The sequence below is a fragment of the Bison bison genome, unplaced genomic scaffold (assembly GCF_000754665.1).
Source record: "Bison bison bison isolate TAMUID 2011002044 unplaced genomic scaffold, Bison_UMD1.0 scf7180017864311, whole genome shotgun sequence".
Classification (NCBI taxonomy): Eukaryota; Metazoa; Chordata; class Mammalia; order Artiodactyla; family Bovidae; genus Bison; species Bison bison.
The window spans coordinates 304,159-326,297 of record NW_011494883.1 but is presented as its reverse complement, the minus strand read 5'-3'; the positions used below and the strand labels follow the sequence as shown (position 1 = coordinate 326,297).

The window sequence follows — 22,139 nt, the reverse complement described above, 5'->3', positions numbered from 1 at the left end:
AATTCTCTTATGGGTGCATGAAACTTAGTCCAAATAGAATTCACAATCCTTCCCCTCCAACTTGATTCATCTCTAGGATTTCCTATCTCATGTGAATGTGGGATTCCTTTTAAACACATGAATCCCTCCCTCCTTTTCACCTCACACAGAAGATCAACCCTGCTTCTGTTCATTTTAACCTCATAACAGTTTCTCAAAGCCAACCATTGTCCCTATCTCTACTGACACTACAATATGAATGGTCAGCATTTATTTAGTTACTATGTAACTGATACTTTGCTAATAACTCTTCATAAATGATTTCATCTGGCTTCAGTAATTTACTGACCAGAACATTCTGAATTCAAACCCAGGGCTGTCTGATTCCAAGACAACACCAAGTTGTCTCATCAATTACCTAACTCACAAAATCCTCTCCCCTTCATAGAAATTATATAGTATTCGCTTAGCATCTGTCTATATTTAAGACATCAATCATTTTTGAGACTGCAGCATGAAAAATGTAACTATTAAGAAAGAATTTTAATTTCTGACAGAAACCATTCACCAGTTTATAAAATGAAAGGTAATTTATGGAGATGGGAGGTAGAATTTTGAGTACAGAAGGCCCTTTCCTTCAATGTAATTCAAATAAATTGTTCTTTGTTTATCTGTGTAGAGAAATGTTAATATGTATAAAAACAATACATGTAAATAACTTTAGTTTACACTATGTAACTCTTCTACATAATATTTACTATTTAGTAGTAGGTCTTGGAGAAATTCTCTCATCATTATGTATATACAAAAACACTTTTAAAAATGACAGTATTCCACTGTGTATAGTATTATGAGTCATATAACTAGTTAATGGATGGGTGGGTTATTTTCAAGTGTGTGTTGTTCCAAACAAGACCACAATGAGCATCTTCATAAATACAGTGAGTAAATTATGTGAGAATGTCTGTAAGAAAATTCTATGACAGTGGAGCTGTTGAGTCTAAGAATGTGTACATTTCAAAATAAGATTTTTTTTTCACGTATCAAAATGATAGAAAATTTGATAATATCCAATTTTAGAAGCAGTATGAGAAAACGTATGTGGAAGCAACTGGGCAGAATTTAGTAGAAACTGCTTCCTCTGTATGGCAGACCCAGGCTATCCCCCAACCCACTTCTCTTGTTGCCTTGCTGAGCCCTGGAGCTGTGTGTGTGTGTTTATTTTTTAAACTTGTTTGTTCGTTTTAGTTCTTCTATATGGACTCGTATATATTCTATACATAGTAAACAAAGTTATAAAGTATGTATTTTTATAATCCATTCTGTTATTTGTGCTTTTGTCTCCTAAGGTGTTTGCATAACTCAACAATGTTTTTCCTTTGACTATACACATCACTGACATAAAAGATGATGAAGCACAGCCCAAATAGAATTCATAGTCCTTCCCCTCCAACTTGGTTCATCTCTAGGCTTTCCTATCTCATAACATAGAACCACTATCTCTACAAGTTTTTCAGACCAGAAAACTATTACTTTTACTTGCACAGAGTATTTTGAAACTCAGGGAGACATTCAGTTGCTTTGGCACCTTTTGCAGATGTGGGGGCTGAGGTTAGGGGGCCTAAGGACCTGCTCTTCTGCATAGAAGACTGCTGCAGGTTGTGCACTGTAGCTGTACTGAGGCTGGAGAGCCAGAGTTAACTTGAAGCAGAGCAGGGACCTGTTTGTTAAGACAATTTTCCCCTTTATTACGTTATGCATCCATCGGATGCTTTTCTGGGCTTCCTAGGTGGTGCTACTGGTAAAGAACCCACTTGCCAATGCAGGAGATGCAAGAGATGCGGGTTCAACCCCTGGGTTAAAAAGATTCCCTGGAGGGGGAAATGACAACCCACTCCAGTATTCTTGCCTGGAGAATCCTAAGGACAGAGGAGCCTGGTGGGCTACAGTCCATGGGTCACAAAGAGTCAGACATGAGTGAAGTGAGTTAGCATGATGCCTTTCTAACTAGCTGATCATTTGCATATTTTTCCTTGTATTGTATCCATCTCCTTCCCTGGGTGTCCTGGTGGTCTGGTTATATCTATCTCTGGATATCCTCTGGTATTTGATGAACATATACTTTCCTAAATCTAAGTAAAAAACAATCAGTGCTAAAACTGCTGATTTTAATTTTATACAGCCATCAAATTGCATTATATTTTTATGTGAAACTCTACCCTGCCCCACCTATTGAAGTTCAGTGTCCCCAAAATGAGCTTTGGCCTGCTTCATACTCCACCCTTATAAAGGACATCAAGAATAATTTTTAACTCAATGATATATATTTGCTGAATTACTTCTGGGTATGGTTTAGAAGGTAAAATTATAGATGTCCTGGTATGCCACACAAAAGAACTGACAACACTATTTTAAGATTCTAGTGACTTTTCAAGGATCTATTAAGAAGACAGTATTTTTAAACCCTGTGGATTAAAAAAAATATTTCTCCCTATTTTCCAATCCAAAAGATGTTAAAAAATATTGACAATGAACATGTACATAGAGACACTCCTTCAATCTCTTTAAATTATACATTTCTTTAGATAGAAGACATACACACAGTATGTGTGCTTCATTCTTTTTAAGCTAATATATTTCTGCTATGATTAATTATACCAGCCAAAAGCATTTAATTACATTGAATAATTGGGAATATTTTGAAAACTCAATTTTAAAAAATATATCTGGGGCAATAGACAAGACTCTGAAGAGATCTTAAAAATAAAAATGATAACAATGCAAAACTGTCCCATTCTCTGGCAGTACATAGAGACAGAGACAAAACAATTTGATAGCCGACAGTTCAGGGATTTTGTGCATGGTTTAGAAGATGGCTATCTTTTTCAGATAGAATGGTAAGTACCAAGTTGAGTAAATGCTTGGTGGATGTATCTAAACAAAATAATAGAAAGTCTCTTTTGAGGAGAAGCATCTTATATATCATTGAGGAATTTCTTCAGTATGAACAGCCTACTCAGAGATAAGTGCATTTTTAAAGTAAATTTTCCTATAATGCAAAATATCTCTTCTTTAGGATATTGTGGGATAGGTTTTCTCAATGCCTATATGCTTAAAATGAAGCCCATAGTCTTTGCTTTCTTTAATTCACTGACTGAGTTAACAATTACAGAACTCAGGATCATAGATTCAGAGGCACTCCTGCTAGCTCAACTGGTGAAGAGCTGCCTGCCAACGCAGGAGACACAAGAGACGCAGGTTAGATCCCTGGGTCAGGAAGATCCCCTGGAGGAGGGCATGGCAATCCACTCTAGCATTCTTGCCTGAAAAATTCCATGGCCAGAGGAGCCTGGCAGGCTATAGTCCATGGGTCACATAGAGTCGGACACGACTGAGTGCATGCACACAGATGATAGATTCATATTTGTTAATTGTACAGCTGCTCAAATTTTCCTATCTTATGAGATTATCTATTAGCATAAAAATGATAAGCAGTTATCTTCTCCAAATATCAATAGACTGGTAGATATAATTAGAAAATAATACTAAATAGAAATGCTAATCCATCTCAAGAACAGTTTTCTGGATTACAGACTATTTCAGTTTGGTTTCAATCTACAAATTTTCTCAAGGTAGAAAAAAGATTTACAAAGCTAGATTTTGAAATTTAATCTATTGTAAGCTTTTGTAAAGTGTGTTATACTAAATAACAAACTAGCTACATACTCTGTAAAAGTGATTCTTGGTAAAAAAAAAGAAAAGAAAAGTGAAATACCAGAGTCTCTCTTAGGGCTTCCCTGATAGCTCAGCTGGTAAAGAATCCGTCTGCAATGCAGGAGACTCTGGTTCAATTTCCGGGTCAGAAAGTTCCCCTGGAGAAGGGATAGGCTACCCACTCCTATATTCTGGCCTGGAGAATTCCATGAATGCTATAGTCCATGGGGTCGCAAAACTCGAAACCGGCTGAGTGACTTTCACCTCACATAGTCTCTCTTTGGGATCTGCCATGTACAGAAGAATGCTAAAGGATCTGAAAATTTTTTGAGCATAGATTATTTGATTATCTTTAACTACAGTATTTCTCTCACATGGAAACCACATCCTAATGAATGAGTTTCCCATGGAATATAATTCTGGAAATTCAAGAATTCATAAATTAATATGAATTCAGTCTTATAAAATGATGACATTCAGGTCTTTGGTAAATACTAAATTTACTAATCAATCTACTTAACAATATATTTTCTCCATCTAGCAGTTCTCATTTTATTAATTCTTTTTACTCTCTAGTTTCAGAATATACTTAACATTTCTATTTTTACATTCTAGTAAGATATTTAATTTATTTACTGTTACTGCTAATAATTTCTTTAAATTCGAAAGGGAAATCCTTCTAACAAGTGATTGAGCTTCTACTAACCTGTAACAGCCCACTTAGTTTAGCTGTATTAAAACCAGGGATCTATACATATATTCATTTGAATTCTGGAACATTCTATAAGTTGATTGAGTTGGGGTGGGGTATATGAAGCACTGCATCATCAGTCCATCTATGTAAGAATCCATAGTCAAAAGGTTCTATTCTGGCCACTGGGTAACAAGAACTCCCTATTCTTCAATTTTTGGATCTCGGTTTTCTTTTTTTTTTGGTTCCTTTTCTTTTAATATAATAACACTAGGCTGTAGAGATGCATGATTAAAAATGTGGTATCATCTAGTAATTTGTTTTAGGATACTCTTGATTGCTCTGATCAAGTTTTAAGTTTCCTTCATTGATTCCTAAGTTTTCCTTCAGTGAAATGTCTTATGTAATTATTCCAATTTCCTACAAATGGTGGTAAGTCACAACTACCAGTGTCAGTGTTAATTGGAGTGACAAGCTTCTATGTGGAAAGCTGAAGGCAAATCATCAGGCCAAGGACCTACGAGGTCTGGGAACAGGCAATTCGTCTAAGACTCCACTGTAACAAACAGCAAGAAATACAAGAATGTTTTTCCAGGGACATGTGAAATGGTGCAAACCACCAAGCCACTTATTTATACTGACTGCTGACCAATCTGGATAAAGTGCCTGTTATGAATTGCTTTAACTTAATAATTATGCAGTATGAGACTACTTTAAGGTTATATATCTTGATTACCCAAAGAGCATTACTTAGAATACTGGCAAGATTTACATGATAATTTAACTCTCTTTTTGAACTTCTTTTAAAAAATTAGATAGGTAATGACACAGGAAATAGCACACTTATTTTCCCATAGCTATTACTGAGTCCTAGGACAATATAATACACCAGGTAGATTTTAATGGTATTTGAAGCATATGTATTAAGAAAATTATTCTGACTAAAAATAATCCAGATATAGTCAAGTCTTTCACAGTTACAGAAATGAATTATCAAGCAATCAATATGATTTGAGTTTTAGTTATAACGCTTCTCAGAGAAAATGCAAAAAAATCATCATAAAATGCCATTTTGAGACTGCTTTAGAAAATCTTTACTATGAGAATGATCTCAAAATGAGAAGAATTCCTATTAACATAAGTGTTATTTTCTAAAGTATTTATTTATTTGGTTGCTCCAGTCTTAATTGTGGCATGTGGAATCTTTAGTTGTAGCAAGTGGGATCTAGTTCCCTGACCAGGAACCAAACCTGGGCCCTCCTGCATTGGCGATGTGGAGTCTTAGCCACTGGACCACCAGGGAAGTCCCAACTTAAATGTTATTTTTATAGTTAGAAAGCAGGTATTAGTTTGATGTAATTCCCCTATTCATTAGAAAAAATGACCTTCGTTTTTAGATTCTTCTTCTATTCAAATGAATATACTGAATACAACTGTGGTTTCCTTTTGCAGGTAAGTTAAAAATAACTCACCATACTGCAAGCTTAAATATTTTCTACTTCTAAACAAAGCTATACCATATTACCTATATAATTAAATCACTCAGAATGATTTATTGTGCTTCCACTGCATTATTTTCTATTATATAATTACAAAAGACTCACAATCTCTTACCCAAAACTCTATTAATCATGTCATAATTTGGAATGTGGCCAAATCTAGTCACCTTCTGGAATTTTAAAGGGCTATATTAAGTTTAAATTGTACACTATGTATGGAATCCAAGAATAAGCCACAATTATGTGCAATTCCAAGGTGTTTTGTTTGGTCTTTAAAGTTCACTTGAATAAGTATAAATCATTTCTTAATACTGCACAGAAAAATTTACTCTATAGAAGCTTGATGAAGGACCAAACTCTGTATAGAAAGTAGATAAAATAATACTCTTATTTGCTCCTCTACTGGCCTCCAATAATGAAAACAAGAAGTTTCAGAATTTTAAGTAAAGGCAGAAAGATCAAATTCAGCCAGAAAATATGGCATTTCATTAAGCATAAGAGACTACATTATTTTTTTCAAGTCAGTGTTCTATCCTTAGGACAGTTTAAATGAGTAAATACAGATTTATAATGCCAGAAAACAGATGGGTCATGTTTTGCTTTCCCAGGAAAGACCCTAAGGCCAAATATATATCAGAATGTGGCATATGATTATTTCAACAGTTAACTCAGGCCAGAGCAAAGCAACCAGATTGTTTTTGCCTTATTTTTGCCAACTTTCTAGTCTCAATGAAATAAACATTAGCAATGTTTAATAAAGGCTGTATTACATCTACTTCAAAATCAGAGATAACAATTATATGATAGGAAATTTTTCTTTGGGTATACCTGGATTTATAATTTTTTTCCTCTCAGCTGAGAGCAATTTTTCCCACTGTGTACACAAAATCATCAAATCGTAAATGCTAGAAATCATATAGGCTGATACAAATGCTGTGAACACAGTTTGAGGCATAAGCCATATTCTTAGTAACCCTCCATTTAGCCAATATTACCTTGGCTCAACAGTTGTCAGTGGCTTTTAGACTGGAAAAATCTGAGAACATATACATATTTTACTGAATTGCTAATGATTCATCAATATTATTGAGGGAGAAGCAGGATTTCAGAGCTTAGACCTTACGGAGAGTCCACTGAACGAACCTGATTAAAGCCAACCCAGGATTTAATTTTAAGTCCATTTAGGTTTATCAAGTGTTTAAAAATATTAGTAGAATTTGAGTGAAACTGACAGATTAACTGACTTCAGAGGACCACAGAGATTGACCCATAATTGCACACATCTTGTTGTTATTCCGATTCCAGGAACACAGCTGATAAAAATAAGAGATCTATGTGTTTCCTCTGTCCATGAATGCTTTAATCACCGAAACTTAATAATCACAGCACCATTCTTTTTCTTGGTAATTATTTTGGGATGGTCTTCATTTGAACATGAAAGTGATACATTAAGGGTAAAACAAGAGGGGAGAAATCAATAAAGCTCGCATGGAGCCACTGGCTTTAATTTGTGCATGCTGTTTGAAACTGTTATGTTGAGACTAAAAAAAAAGAAAGAAAGAAAGAAAACAGCTTCAAGGGAAAGAACAGACATTCATAGAAAGGGTAGAAAACACAGTATAACTGGATCTTCTACATAAGCAAACAAACTGCAACAAACAAAGGTTAAAAGTCACTGAGTAAAAATGAGTATTTATTAGATCTATCCATTACTTTCTTTACTCAAAAAGGCTATTCTAGCTAGGTAGCAATGGAGTAACATAACAAAGATGAATTTAAACTAATTCAATACAAGCCTATTTAAAAACTGTTGTTTAGCTGCTAAGTCATGTCTGACTCTTTTGCCACCCCATGGACTGCAGCACGCCAGGCTCCTCTGTCTGTGGGATTCTTCCGGCTAGAATACTGGACTGGGTTGCCATTTCCTCCTCCAGGGGATCTTCCCTACCATGGATGGAAACCCCATTTCCTGCAGTGGCAGGCAGGTTCTTTACTACTGAGCCACCAGGGAAGTCCTACGTACATGTAAATGGTGGTAAAATTGAAAAAAAAAATGTTTCAGGCTTAGCACAAATCAATGTTTTTTATGATCTCCCCTGTTAATTTTGATTTTGCTTAAGATTTGACCAGAGGCCACAAAACAGGCACATTTATGAATCAATTGCAATAGTATTCGTCATGGAAATAAGATTTGCTAGCCTTATTTCCATATGCAGCAATGTGGGAGCTTAGCATTCTGGGTCACAAATTATATCTGGACCTTCTATTTTTTGTAATAATTTTGCTTTTTATAGTTAACTAGGGATTAACATTTATCACTTAGAATATTTCTATTAATGAAGTTGGAAGAATATTGCTCATTTATTCCAGTCATTTTAAAACTTTTTCTTAGAGCAGAATTATTTCATTTTGGGAAAACATCTAGAATTTCGCTAGCCAAAATAAACAAATGCAGTTTCTACAACTGATCAATAGGTGATCCTTCACACACTCCCGCAAGGAGTACATTCATTTCCTCAACCTAGTTTAAACTTTCAGTGTCAAATGAGGTGTTAATATAAAAATGGATCGAAAATAACGGTGTTATCTATTTTCCTTATTTCACTCTTAAGGAATTAGACACAGAAGCAGTCAATGAGGGAGTCCTAACTGTACCCCATGTTCTTGACTTGCAAGCCATATCTTTCCCCATCACTCTATTTGTCTCTTAGAAGTGGGAACTCTAAAGCCTGAACATGAAATAAATTATTTATGGTCAATTTAGAATTCTCTTTTGTCTAAAGGTTGCTTACTCTGAAGTGTGAAGTTTCCTTATATGGTTCACCAGCTAAAAGCTGCATGGATTGGGTTATTTCCTAATTCTGTAGTCAGGGGCTGATTTACATTGTTGACAAATGTACCTGGTAGAGTCCCAATGTTCAAAGATGTGGAAACAGTACAGTTCAGTGAGAATTCATATGCAAAGTTAATATACAAACTTTCACTGGAGAATAAAGGCATGAAAAACCATAAGAAAATAGATTTTAAATGTCATGGATTTCTTTTTGAGTAATAATGAGGAGGCTGACTAACCAAAGAAAGTTGTACAATGAGAATATTTCTTTCAGAATATCCTTTAGGTTTATTCATGAACAGCTATCACTTGCCCCTCCATGCCATGGCAGGCACCATTTTTTTTTTATTTGTAATACAACAGGGAATTTATAAAGTAGATTTATTATGTCTACTGTAAGCCTTAGAACATTAGATTCCATGATAACAGGTTCAATATAGCAAGGCACAAGGGATCATCTGACTAAAACTTCTAAAAGTTAGTATTTGACAGCTATTTTCACTCAGATATGATCAGAATTGTATCTAAAAACATGGGATTTATTAATACTTTTAGAGTGACTATCTGAGCTATTTTCTACAACCCATAAAGTTCTACTTAATTCATAAATTTTAAATATTACCATTAAATGAATAAACTCACTGTTCACCTGTGAACGAAACTGTGTCTACCTGATCTGAATAAAGGACTTCAAGAATTCTGCTCCTTTCAATTTCTTCTATGTACAATCCAAAATAATGGTGGGGAAAACAATACCCTTTACATATTAAGATGGGAATTCTCTTTGGTCCTGTCATTATCTACCTTACTTATATTTCAAAGGAACTTATCTGGTAGTATTCTACTCACTAGACAAGTTTTTTTTTTTTTTAAGACAAGTTTTATACAAAAAATATTCTGAGCAAAATCAGTATCAACATTACAAGCAGCAAAACAATAATAATATGTAATACTTGTCGAGAGCTTCCTTTGTGTCAAAAATGGTGTTCAGTACTTTACATGTTTCTATCTTACTGATACTTATTATTTAGAACAGTTTTATAGAGTTATTATCATAGACAGAAAAATAGGATTTGGACTGTAGTATTTAATACTCTTGGCTCAGTGGTAAAGAATCCACCTGCTAATGCAGGACATGTGGGCTCTATCCCTGGGTCGGGAAGATACCCTGGAGGAGGAAATGGCAACTCACTCCAGTATTCTTGCCTGGAAAACCTCATGGACAGAGGAGCCCAGGGGCTATAGTCCAATGGGTCGCAAAGAGCCAGACATGACTTTGCAACTACACACGTACATATGTAATACTCTACCTTAGCTCTATCTTCTATGCCTCCTGTACTTCATATCGTGTGGTTATAGTACTCAGGGCAATGCTGACAATACAGAAACTTAATACTGAGAATGTACAGAAAGGTTCTCACCTTAGACCAGTCACCCATCCGCCACACATAGCATTTGGAGTAATCCTCACAGTCTTCAGCCTCCCTGGGTCGGGTGGAGAGGACACATTTCTTTCTAGGGTTAGTACACCTCACAGTCCGATGACGTACACCCTTGCCACACTTGACCGAACACTGGAAAATAACGTCAGAGACTGTGGATAAAGCTGGTGATTACAAGATATAGACTTGATGATCAAATTACATTAGGAACTGGTTCTTATCTCTCATACACCTATCACCTACACAAAGGCCAGAATGAAGGCTATGCCCTAGCATCAGAGGCCAGACAGTGCTTCAGGCACAGTGCTAGAAATGAATGGGTTTCAGGAACACAGGACCATTACTACAGAGAGTTCTGTAACACCGTGATTGCTTATGAAAGACAGATAAACGTGGTCAAAGTGTAAAACACTAACCTAATAACTGACATCAAATTATCATATATAATTATGCAAGTATTTTTGGTGAAGACTTAGTTTGTGTTAGCCTTAAGAAGTGCTTGTAAAAAAAATGACAATTTCTAAGAGGATATAAAGTTAAAACAGAGAATATGTCGCAAAAACAAAAGTTTCTTTACATAATTGTATACTTCTAGAAATCATCATTCTAAATGGTTGTTTGGATTGAAAATAAAATTCAGTTCAAAAAGTTCAGTTCATCTCATGAATAACTGATGCTTGATTAACAGGTATGAGGTATGATGCTTGATTAACAGGTATAACTGATGTGATATAACAGGTATGAGGCCTGTAGGATATAACTAACCTTCTCTTTTACATTTATGCTCCCCATTAAGGAACATGTATAAAGCTTCTCAGTCTTACAAGAGTGTGCAGCACTGATTATCTGGACACAGGAACCAAAATGCCATTGGGTATGACAGCTGAGAGGGAGGAAGGGACGAGAGACATGGCAAAACTTGAAAACTCCAATTTATATTTATATCTGGAAAAGTTCCAAACAAAGAGCTACAGCGATACAGTTAGCAAGGATGTAGCAGCAGATTTCAGCAGTTGTTTTTCTGAAAACTGAAGCATAGAACTCATGAGATTTTAAATATAATACATTTGGCACAAATGAGTCATTGTCTCATAATTTTTAGTTTGTATTTGAATGTCTTGAGCCTTAAGGCAGACTACACGTGTGATTTGGTATTTTAATATTTACATTAAATTTTTTTTTTCCAATGGGGCTTCCCTGGTGGCTCAGTGGTAAATAATCTGCCTGCAAGCAGAAGCCACAGGAGATGAGGGTTCGATCTCTGGGTCAGAAAGATCCCCTGGAGAAGGGAATGGCAACCCACTCCAGTATTCTTGCCTGGAGACTCCCATGGACAGAGGAGCCTCATGGGCTACAGTCCATGGGGTTGCAAAGAATCAGACATGACTGAAGTGACTTAGCACATTTTTTCCAATGGAAACTAATCCTGTTCTATAAATTCAATTTTTATATTAAATAAAAACAAGAGATATTTTCAAGATTGGTATATTACTTTGAGACATATTACTTCTCCCATCTGGTGCCAAAAATCAGTATGTTAGAACATTTCTGACCTAATCCCTCTTGAAGAGTTTGCAAAAGTGTTACACTTAAGATGAAGGTAGGGTATTTCTGTTTCTCTGATGTTCATGTGAATCATTTCTCCAGACTGAACTGATCCATTTTGATGTAAAACTGATATATATCATACATGATGAAGGATCTTTTCAACAAAATCTTTTTTTTTTTTTTTAATGAATGAAGCATTTATTAATCCAGCATTAATTTGTTCTAATGCTCCGTGTTGGCAGCCGCCACCTGTCTGGATATTTTGTCCAGACCCCTCTGTCCCTGAGGTGTTCAGTTTGCAACCCCCTTCTTTGTCCTTTTCTACCATTTTCAGCCTCGCCAGGGCTTTGAGGACCTGGAAGGCTACGCTCTTGGAGTCTCTACTAAAAAGGCTCGTAAAGCTCAGAAATAAGACAAGAGAAAGATACACTATTTGCTAGTGTGTTTTTTTGGGGGGGAGGTTGGGTTAACTGAAGAATATCCCCAAACCTTATTATCTAAGCTACTCTGTCCTCAATTTTCAAACGAATGGCTACTTACTGCAGCTTGGCATTTTCAGTTTGTCGTTTTTACATCCCAACTAATATTTTGAAATCAAGCATATGAATGTTTCGGCTATGGATGTGCATGCACATGTGTCTTTGCACATGTATATTCGTATACAAGTGTGAGGGTGTTCATGTACATGCACCCACAAGCCCACCTAAAACGCTTTGGAGTGGCTAGTAAATATAAGTATTGACTGGTGTTAATCATCATGAGAAGACATGTACCATGATAACAAAATAAGCAAACGGTTTGGCACGGGACAAAGCTGTGTGCTACACGTGATAAGCTGGTGGGTACATATACGGTGTTAGGTAGTACTGAGGTCAAATCTCAGGTCCAGCACTTAAGTAGGACTTTGAGTAAACTAATTTCTCTGAGCCAAAGTACTATAAAATAGTGAAACTTAACTTTTCTGCATTGGTGATTAAATATCAAAAAGTTACTAAATACGAGGTAAAAACAGAAGCCCTATTCACAAGAAATGACTGTTAAGTGTTAATATCCTTTCTTCTCCTTTCTCTTCTAAATGCTCAGAGATATATGATGAGTCAATGTGTATTTTCATATGTGCCCACTATAGAGTATACTTATGGCATAGAAATAAAAAATCTGGATTCTAAAATGTACATAATATATGCTCGTGATTATGTTACGATATTCACAGTATAAAGAGTAAATCGGTGTTTTTCCTACTTTCAAAATTATTTGAAATGAATGTATTCCTTTTATCACCAGAAAAATCAATAAACCGTATTAAAACTGCCATGCAGAGAGACTCTGATTTTGATACAACACAACCTTATACAGGCTGAGAGTCAGAAAGGCAGAAGAAAACGGAGAAGCATCGGGGCAGAGACCATACCTCGGACCACACGCCCGCCTCCCACACAGTCATGCAGTCCTGGCCCTCGCAGCGCTGGGCGGAGGCCGGCTTGGGCCCCGCGCAGTCCCTCTCCCGGGCTCTGGTCAAGGTTCCATTGCTCAGCTGTTGGGTACAGGCCACTTGTCTGCTCTGCATCCCTTTTCCACAAGTTCGTGAACAGGGGGTCCATTCTGTCATCATCCACCTAAAAGTAAAGCAAGAGTCAGTGAGACAAACTAAAAGATATCTACTTACTGCATATTTTGACATGGCTAGAATTGGCAGAATGCTATATATTGTGTTTGCACCACTGTATTTTTTTTAATTTTTTTTTAAATTTTATTTTATTTTTAAACTTTACATAATTGTATTAGTTTTGCCAAATATCAAAATGAATATTTTTTTAACTAATATTTGAGTTTTTTTCCTACGACACCAAGGCTTTCTATTGCTTTGAATTCTCCGTACTTCTTATCTCAGAGCCTTGCTCTTATTAGAATCTCAAAGGACTTATCAGACTTAGGCCCTGTCATCTTGCATGCTTTGCTGGCTACTGCCTGTCCCATTGCCATATTGAGGGATCTAACAAGAATAAAACTGCATAACATAAATGAGTTTGTTCCTATTCTCTGCATTTAGAACCTTCACAATAACCCCACCTGTTAAGTTCTACAACTTCTGCGGCCATTTACAGAAAGGGAAACTGAGGCAAGGGGAGATGTAGTGACTTCCCTAAGGTTACAAAGTTGTGGAGTCAGAAACTGAAATGAGACTGCCGACTACCTCACAAGGGGACACGTGCAGGTATTGGCAAATAAAAGAAGCCTGTCTTGGAGAACCCCACTTACCTGGGGAAGCAATCACTAATGTTTTATGCCCATCACCTGCAACCAGGTTTTTGTGTCTGGGGTGGACCCTCCACGGAGAGCCAAAGTCGCTTCTTTAGGCTGGCTGCTATCTTGTTACAATGTGATCATTAGCATCAAAGTGACAGGCTACATGCAAAGTGAGCTGATTTTAGAGGTTCTCAGGACTTCAATATTATTCTCAGATTTCACTGATTCTGCCAATTCATATGTATTTTAATACATAGATGAAGATCCTTTTTCCAAACAACCATTATGGGCAGTGATGCATCTCTATGCCACTTCCATTTCTAATGAACTGGGATCAACCCTAAGGACCACTCATTCAAACATCTCCCCAAATTTATTTCAGGAAGGAGCCAAGGCCTATGACAGAAAAGTGATTCATAAAATTTTGTTGCTGCATGATTCCTGTCAAAAAAAAAAAAAAGCCCTCTGGGCCTTTCGGATTATTTAGATAAGCTTATAGGGGGATTTTGGGATTCCCAGGTGGCGCTAGTGGGAAAGAACACCCCTGCCAGTGCAGGAGACATAAGAGATATGGGTTCAGTCCCTGGGTTGGGAAGATCCCCTAGAGGAGGGCAGGGCAACCCACCCCAGTATTCTTGCCTGGAGAATCCCATGGATAGAGGAGCCTGGTGGGCTACAGTCTATAAGTTCACAAAGAGTCAGACAGGACTGAAGCGACTCAGCACACATGCACAGAGGGGGACTTAAACCCCTTACTAAATGATCTACGTAACACTACAGCACAGCACAGGGCAATCAGAAGCCATGAGCATCAAGCTGGCTTCCTTACTATCCGTATTCGTGACACAATACTTAGCAGCTGCTACAGTTCCATGTTTCTCATTTGTTAGTGTTTATTATTATAGTATCTGACATACAAAAGGCATTGAGTATATAGTATGTTCTATATATGCCAGAGTGTATTTATAATTATTCTTATATTTCTCTATGTTTATCTTAGAACATAAACCATATGCTCAACTGACTTCTAGACCTTTCTATTTCACCTTATGGAACTTATTTATGAAGCATCCACAGCCTAGATCCTTAACATCCAGGTCCAAGACCCTTCCTCCTGGAGTACTTTCTCCATCCATCCCACAAGGACTCTGTTATCCTCTGCCCTCTGTCACCTGGCTTGTGGCAATGCTCCAAAGTTTGAAAAGTCATATGCTCAGGCCACCTAGTTTTTGCATCTGTATAATGGCTCAATCCTAAATGAGTCTATGCTCCTATTTCTAAAAAAGAAGAAAACGTCACCATAACATTTGCACTCCAATACTGCCTCTAAGAAAGTTCCTGTCTGCTCGTCTACCAAGTATGATGCAGACCTACCAGTTTGCTATGGAGTCCCCTAGTGGATTTTTCCTAAAGTGAATATTTATCTTCCAAGTTTATTTGTTTCTGCTTCATCTTTCCCCACAAGAATACCTAGGTTATAAGAACAATATGAACCCATCTATGTGTCTTGCCCCTAAACTAGGGAACCAACCATGGAACTACAGAAGACAGTACTGAAAAGAGAAGTATTTACAATTTCATGAAATCTCAAATTTTTTAAATAAAGTAAGTTTTAGAAACCCATAGTGCAACAATAAAAATTCACTTTTTTTCATTCCTTGGAAAACTGCTGAAAAATAAGAACAAAAATATGTAACACATTGTGTAGTGAAGGAAAACATTTTGTATCTTAGAATTCATCTAATTTGGAATTATCTCATTTTCTTATCTGCAAGACTACTGCTTACACAGTTAGTGCATCAGTGTATTTTCTATATGGTACACAAGGTTACATCAGGCTATTTGGTGACTTTTTCAATAAATGTCAATAGCAATTAGAATGTTTCTCAGCACAGTGGGGGAAAGAAAGCAAGAGGAATGAAAGTTGTGCTATGGCAATAAGTCTTGGCAAGTTTTCCTGTGATGAGTCCTCATAATTGCTGTGTCCATTTCTTGCTTTTCAATATTTTGGTTAACCTCACTGACATTGCTTCCTGGTGGTTTAAAATATACCACCTCCTTTTCCAAGGGAAAGTAGACAATAATCTCTAACAAAAAGAGAGATTCCAGTCTCCAGCTGAAAAAATTTTTCACTCAGAAATGTACTGGCCTTTTAAAACCATTCATTTTACCAAGTCATTATCAGGGCATTTTTCCCCAAGATAGCTGAGGTCAGTGAATGAACAATAACTGGCCTGTACTGTACACTCGGTTCTTCACAGACCCAGTATGGAAGTGACAAAATGCCCTAGAGTCCTCAAACCCAGCTCATTCAATGTTCCCGACAGACCAGAAAAAGCCACTGCTCTTTGACCCAGATGGCAAAGCTATATGGTATATAAAACAAATGCTGTTTTGAAACATTTTAATAAATTATTTAACACAAGGTAAATTAGCATTTGATGTCTATTAAAAGGGATGAAAACGAAAAAGATAATTCTTAGGGATAGTAATAATAACAATAAAAAATCCAAGTTCTTTAGCTGACAAGGCAAAAGCTAAAAATTCAACTTCTGTATCTATCTGCTTAGTACCTAATGAAAAAGAACCAAAGACCTGACTCTAGGCAACAATATTTCCCTAGGTCACCCTTTCTGTTGATTAGTACTCTGCCTTACAAAAACACTTAATTGGTTCACCCACAGAATTAGGATTAAAAGAATATAGTCTGGCTGGAGCAAAGGGACTGTTAAACATTACTGAAAGTACTTTAGTATACTTTTTTCTTTTGGATATTCTTTTACATATTAATATTCTATTCTTTAGGAGCATATTTTCCCCTGTCAGGGAGGAGGGTAGGATTGTTAGAACATGAATGCAAAGCAAAGAAAAAGTAGTAATCAGCTTTTGATACCTTAAATATACTGAGTCTACAGAAAAGCAAGTCTTGAAATTTCAGCTTTGTAGAGGAAGACAAGATTATCCAAATTCTTTTAAGCTCTCATTAACATAGCATGAGCCAGATACGGAGAGTTTTGCAATAAGCCAGAAACAGAGGGAACTCGGATGCAGTGCTACATCTGATGGGGGAAGGTGGAGAGGAAAAGAGAAACCAGAGGAACTGAGCATTAGCCTATGTGACACTAATTCCCAGAGAGATTACTGAAGACAGAAAAAGCCTAAATATAGTTAATTGGCAGCTCTCCTGCTCCTTCTCCTTTAGCTCCCCATACATTGTGGTGGAAGGTCACGAGGAAGCTTATCTTAGAGAGCACCCCAAAGCTACGAGTTCTCTGAATATCCGAGATGTATACATTCACTGTGACTCCACTGCAGAAACTACTGGAACAGGAGATCAATTGTTTGACTCCCTAAGAACTCATGCATACACCCTAACTCACTGAGCTTCAACACTGAGTGTCAGGATAGAATAAAAGTCTCTGTCTCCAGATTCCAGAGAAATCAACCCAGCCTCAGACTCTTTTTGTCACTCTATCCTTCAAAGCTGTGAGGACGAATGACACTGGGGCTGAGTCCCACTCAAGCCCAACATCAATTTTTATATGAGACCACAGTGATTTTTCAGGAGCCCTGTGCCAGAAACCATTCTGCACAGCCTTGCTCCAAAATCATGCTTAGGTTCCATTCACCCATCTCTGATGGTTACTAAGGGGTATCCTTCCTTCTACATCACTTTAAGCTGCTCAGCATGGCTGTTCTATCCCCTACTCATGGGTTTCTTGCCTGCCTTGTTGCTTGTTACTCACTGAGAAAGTCACAGGGGACCAAAGGAACCAATTTTCTAATAGCTAGGACCCAGGTCAGGAATCTGGTGATCAGAGATCAAGAATCAGTTTGTCTCTGGGGCAAAGAAGTGAGAATCTAAACTTGGGGGCCAGAAGGACCAAATGCTCTCATTGTTGTGTCAGGGACTCGGTCCTGGTCAGTCCCACTTTATTTTATATCATCATTGGCAGGTCCTAACATACCATTTTGGAGAAGGCGATGGCACCCCACTCCAGTGTTCTTGTCTGGAGAATCCCAGGGATGGGGGAGCCTGGTGGCTGCCGTCTATGGGGTCACACAGAGTTGGACACGACTGAAGCGACTTAGCAGCAGCAACATATCATTTTGGAGAATTTGGGAATGAGTAGTTGAATTCAGCCAAATAGTTAGATTTCTGAAGAGGTGACCAACAGGTTACCAAATAATTTTAACTACTCCTTCCTTATTCAGTTAGGAGTTGTTTTCACCCTGTGAGCAGTAGATAAGGTAGACATCAATCCTAGCCTTGCTTCTCCAACACCTGTTCCCTAGAGTTGATTACGCTCCTTTCTTAGACCCTGCTTATTTAAAGCCTTTCATTTTGGTACACAACACACTGTACTGCTTTTAAGAAACTGTGATTCTTTAATGAGTGTTGAGACAGGTTTACCTTGTTTGGCATGGCTGCTCGTTGCACTTGCGAATCTGTGGCTCTGGCTTTGTTAAGTACTTGCATTTCTTGTTATCCACAATGCTGATATTTTTGTTCATGATTTTTGTGCAAGACACTGTTGTTTTCCTTTCTCCTGAAAAGAGCAAATAAACATCAAAAGAATTGTTATTATAGGCCTCTATGTGATGGACTTAGGAGGTATTCTTAGGCTTGTACTTTTCATATGTTAAACAAATTTTAGATTAGATCAATGAAAATGATATTATTTATAATGTGCAAAACAAAATGTACCTCTAGGCTTAAGTAAGATGAATAATATTTTTTTTTAATTGTTAGCAACTAAATGGAAAGCTTTATAATACAAAAAGATTATGGTAGCATGAGTTGATAAAACATTAATTAAAGATACTTATAAAGGACTGTATCATCTTTTAGCATTCAGTGGTGGAAAGCTGTATTTTTATAAAGTCTCTGTGCTGTCACAAAAGCACATAAACACTCATATAAACGTGTGAACATTTTATCACCTGGCTGTACACCATGGGGGTAAGTTTTAGGAGGTAAGCTTATTTCGAGTATAACTCAAATCTTTTTTGTCACTTTGGTAAAAAACCCAAGAATTCAAGAAATACTCCCTAATGATTATCCTGTTCTCTAAGAAAAACCATGGCAGTTTTCCCATTTTTCACAAGATTTCAGAAAATGGGCTTTTTTCCTTTCTCTGGTAAGATGAAGTTTGATTATAAGAGGTAAAAATGACTATTTGTACGTGATACTCATTTCGCTCAGAACCTTGTAAGCACTCTTACTTGACAACACTTATATTATTTCATCTTACACTGAAAAAGCCAACTACATATGTGCTGATTCTCTTTTCCTAAAACAGTCTAAATATCTATATAGGATTTAATAATCTAATGTAACTTGTTTGACCCTATAAAATAATTAAATCAGTCAATAACTGTAAAGCCAGACAGGTCATGAAGGATTAAGGAAAAAAAAAATCACAAGTCTTTGTATCACTATTGAAGGGCCCATTAGTTAGGGTCCTATGACTGTCATGCAATAATAATTAGGAAACTCAGAGAAGCAGAAATGACTTACAATGTTAAGTTTTCTTCACAGAGAAAACCAGCCTTACTAGGTAGCGGTTACCTAAATGTGAGAATTCAGGAAATTTTTGGTCAACATCTGCCTAGTTTCCCTATGCTTCAAGTGCTCTTTTATGACCTGACCCAGATAATGAATAGATATTACACAAATTTTGTATAATGCTAGCATATGTATGTATTATTTCTACATGACAATGATGCTTACCTAAATGCAGGATTAAAATAAATGTTGCTTTTTTGAAATATTTGTTTTAAAATCTAATTTAAAACCTCATAGTCATAAGGCACTCTTTTACAGACTAGATGGAGTTGTCTAAATTAATTTACATTTAATGCTTTTCACAACCACAGCACAGAAGGATGACAATCAGACAATATCCAGAAAGCTTTTGCTGAAATTCACTGTAGTCACGGAATGAATAACTCAGAGCTAATTATACTGCATTTTTTCATTTACTCAGAAAGCGTCTAACTTTAGTTATGCTGGCCCAGAGGTGACATACTGAGCTGATGACAAAAATCTTTCAAGTACTGATATATCGAAAAAGATACAGGTATTGGCACCAATACGTGGAGTGCCTTACTGGTGTTCTAACAAAGTATGAAGCTGTGTGAGTAAGAATTGGGACATTTCCATCCACACTGTAGCAAATAAGCTCATATCGTAAGTTTTTTGGCAGACAGAAGAGGGTTTAGCCCTACTTTTAAAAAATTTCATTGAACAAAAACAAAAGAATCAAGGGGGAAAAAAAATCTAATGCTCAGCTACAGTCACATTATGCCTATGAAAATACAACCAGGATCCTAAAGCCATATGGAAATGTTATTGTTTGATTTTTTTCTTTTATATATTTTTATGTCCCAGCCAACACAGGAAATTTCCATTCTAGCATCTAATAGCAGTATTTACAACGCATCCAATACTGTGGAACCAAGGGACGAACAGAAAAGTGATGAAGTAACTGGCCTTCTGCCTGAATCTTGAGTAGATGCAAGCTGTTGACAGTGTATTATTTGCTTTATGGCAATTAACTTCATCTCTGGGACATGCCCGCTAAATTATTATTGGGGAAATCTGTTTTGATGTTCTAAATTAATTATAAACCAAATACAATAACCATTACGAATTCATCTTATCACCAAATTTGGGCAAAATTTTAAAAGGAAGGGTAATTTTTATTTACTGATTCTTTGTTCTCTGAAGACAGTTAACAAAAACTAGATATTATGTTGTGTTCCTTCTTTTCCAGTCTCAGAGATAAGCTGGTATTTTTTTCTATGCTAGGTATTTAATCCATAAAATGGCTATTTCTAATAGAACTCTATTCTACTCAGGTAGATCACATTTCTAAAACCTGCATCATGTATGTGGAAACAGTTTGAGGTGTAGGTTGAGTATTTCAGGATGCATAACTGAAATTCTCTACATGTTATAGGACATTTCAAACCTTTTCTTTGAAAAATTTCCTTTTATTTTTGAAATAATTTTTTACCCACATCTACTTTGGGAAATAAGAGGATCTGAATACCCTTTATCCAATTCCCCGCAATGGTAATGACTTGCAAGACTATACTACAGCATCACTACCAAAAGACTGACATTGATATCATCAAGATGTACAACATTTCCATCCCCACAAGAATCCCTTCAGTTACCCTTTTAGAGCCACACTCACTTCCCCTACCATCCACCAGTCAGTTTAGTCCTAGCAACTACTAGCCTATTCTCCATTCCTATGATTTTTTTCATTTCAAGGATGTTTTGAAAATATCACACACGGTGTATAACTATTGGGGACCGTATAACCCAGCATGATCCCCTTGGAGGCTCATCTTCATTGTTATATCAATCATTTGTTCCTTGTTATTGACAACTAGTAATTCCTGCTGTGAATGAACCACAATTTATTCAACATATCATCCATAGAAAGGTAAGTACATTCCAAACTTTTCACTAAAATTGGGGAACTCTATATGAAAGACTCTATGTATTCATTTGTCTTCACAATTTTCTCTTATAATTTTTAATTGATATAGTTCCTATTAAACTAACAATGACTAGCAAGCAACTAAGCCAAAAGTAAAAATAATTAAATGAGGAAAAAGGTCTTTTCTCTGAGTAGAATGTAGAATGCTGCTAATTTTTCAAGCATACATTTTTTAGCTTGAGCAGCTTCTAAAATCATGTCATGTCCCTTCGTTCTCAGTCATTCTGTTTACATTTCTATAAAACATTTTTCCCCACAAGGTTTGGGCTTAACATTAAAAGGACAATTTAATTTTTATTTTAATGAAAAAAAAATGTATTCTGCATTGTTCCTAACACTCAACAAATAATCCAGTCTGATCTTGTCATTTCCATACACACAAATATTTTAATGGTACCCCCTAACTTTCAAGTTAAATTTAACTTGAGTGCCTAACACTTTAACTGGCCTGGCCTCTCTGGCTCAGAAAACAGGAAAGAGTTACTGTCTTTGCTTTGTTTTCCTGTTAACAAGCAACAAAATGAAACAACTGATGTGGGCTTCACTTTCCCTTCTTTTTACTGTTCCTCTTCAAGCAGATCCAGTAGAGGTTAATTTAACACCACACCTTTCTGCTAAGGAAGCTGAATGTCTGAGGGGCAAACTGAGGCCAGATAAGTGAAGGGACCT

The 22,139-nt window shown here is 36.5% G+C and overlaps 1 protein-coding gene across 1 annotated transcript in view; it reads right to left on the bottom strand.

Annotated features, from left to right (window-relative positions):
• The window catches only part of ADAMTS19 (ADAM metallopeptidase with thrombospondin type 1 motif, 19), a 275,020-nt gene that overhangs the window by 18,859 nt on the left and 234,022 nt on the right, over window positions 1-22,139 (bottom strand). The window contains 3 exon segments of the mRNA XM_010852422.1: window positions 10,138-10,290; window positions 13,118-13,322; window positions 18,368-18,503. Coding sequence (XP_010850724.1) covers window positions 10,138-10,290; window positions 13,118-13,322; window positions 18,368-18,503 — 494 coding nt within the window.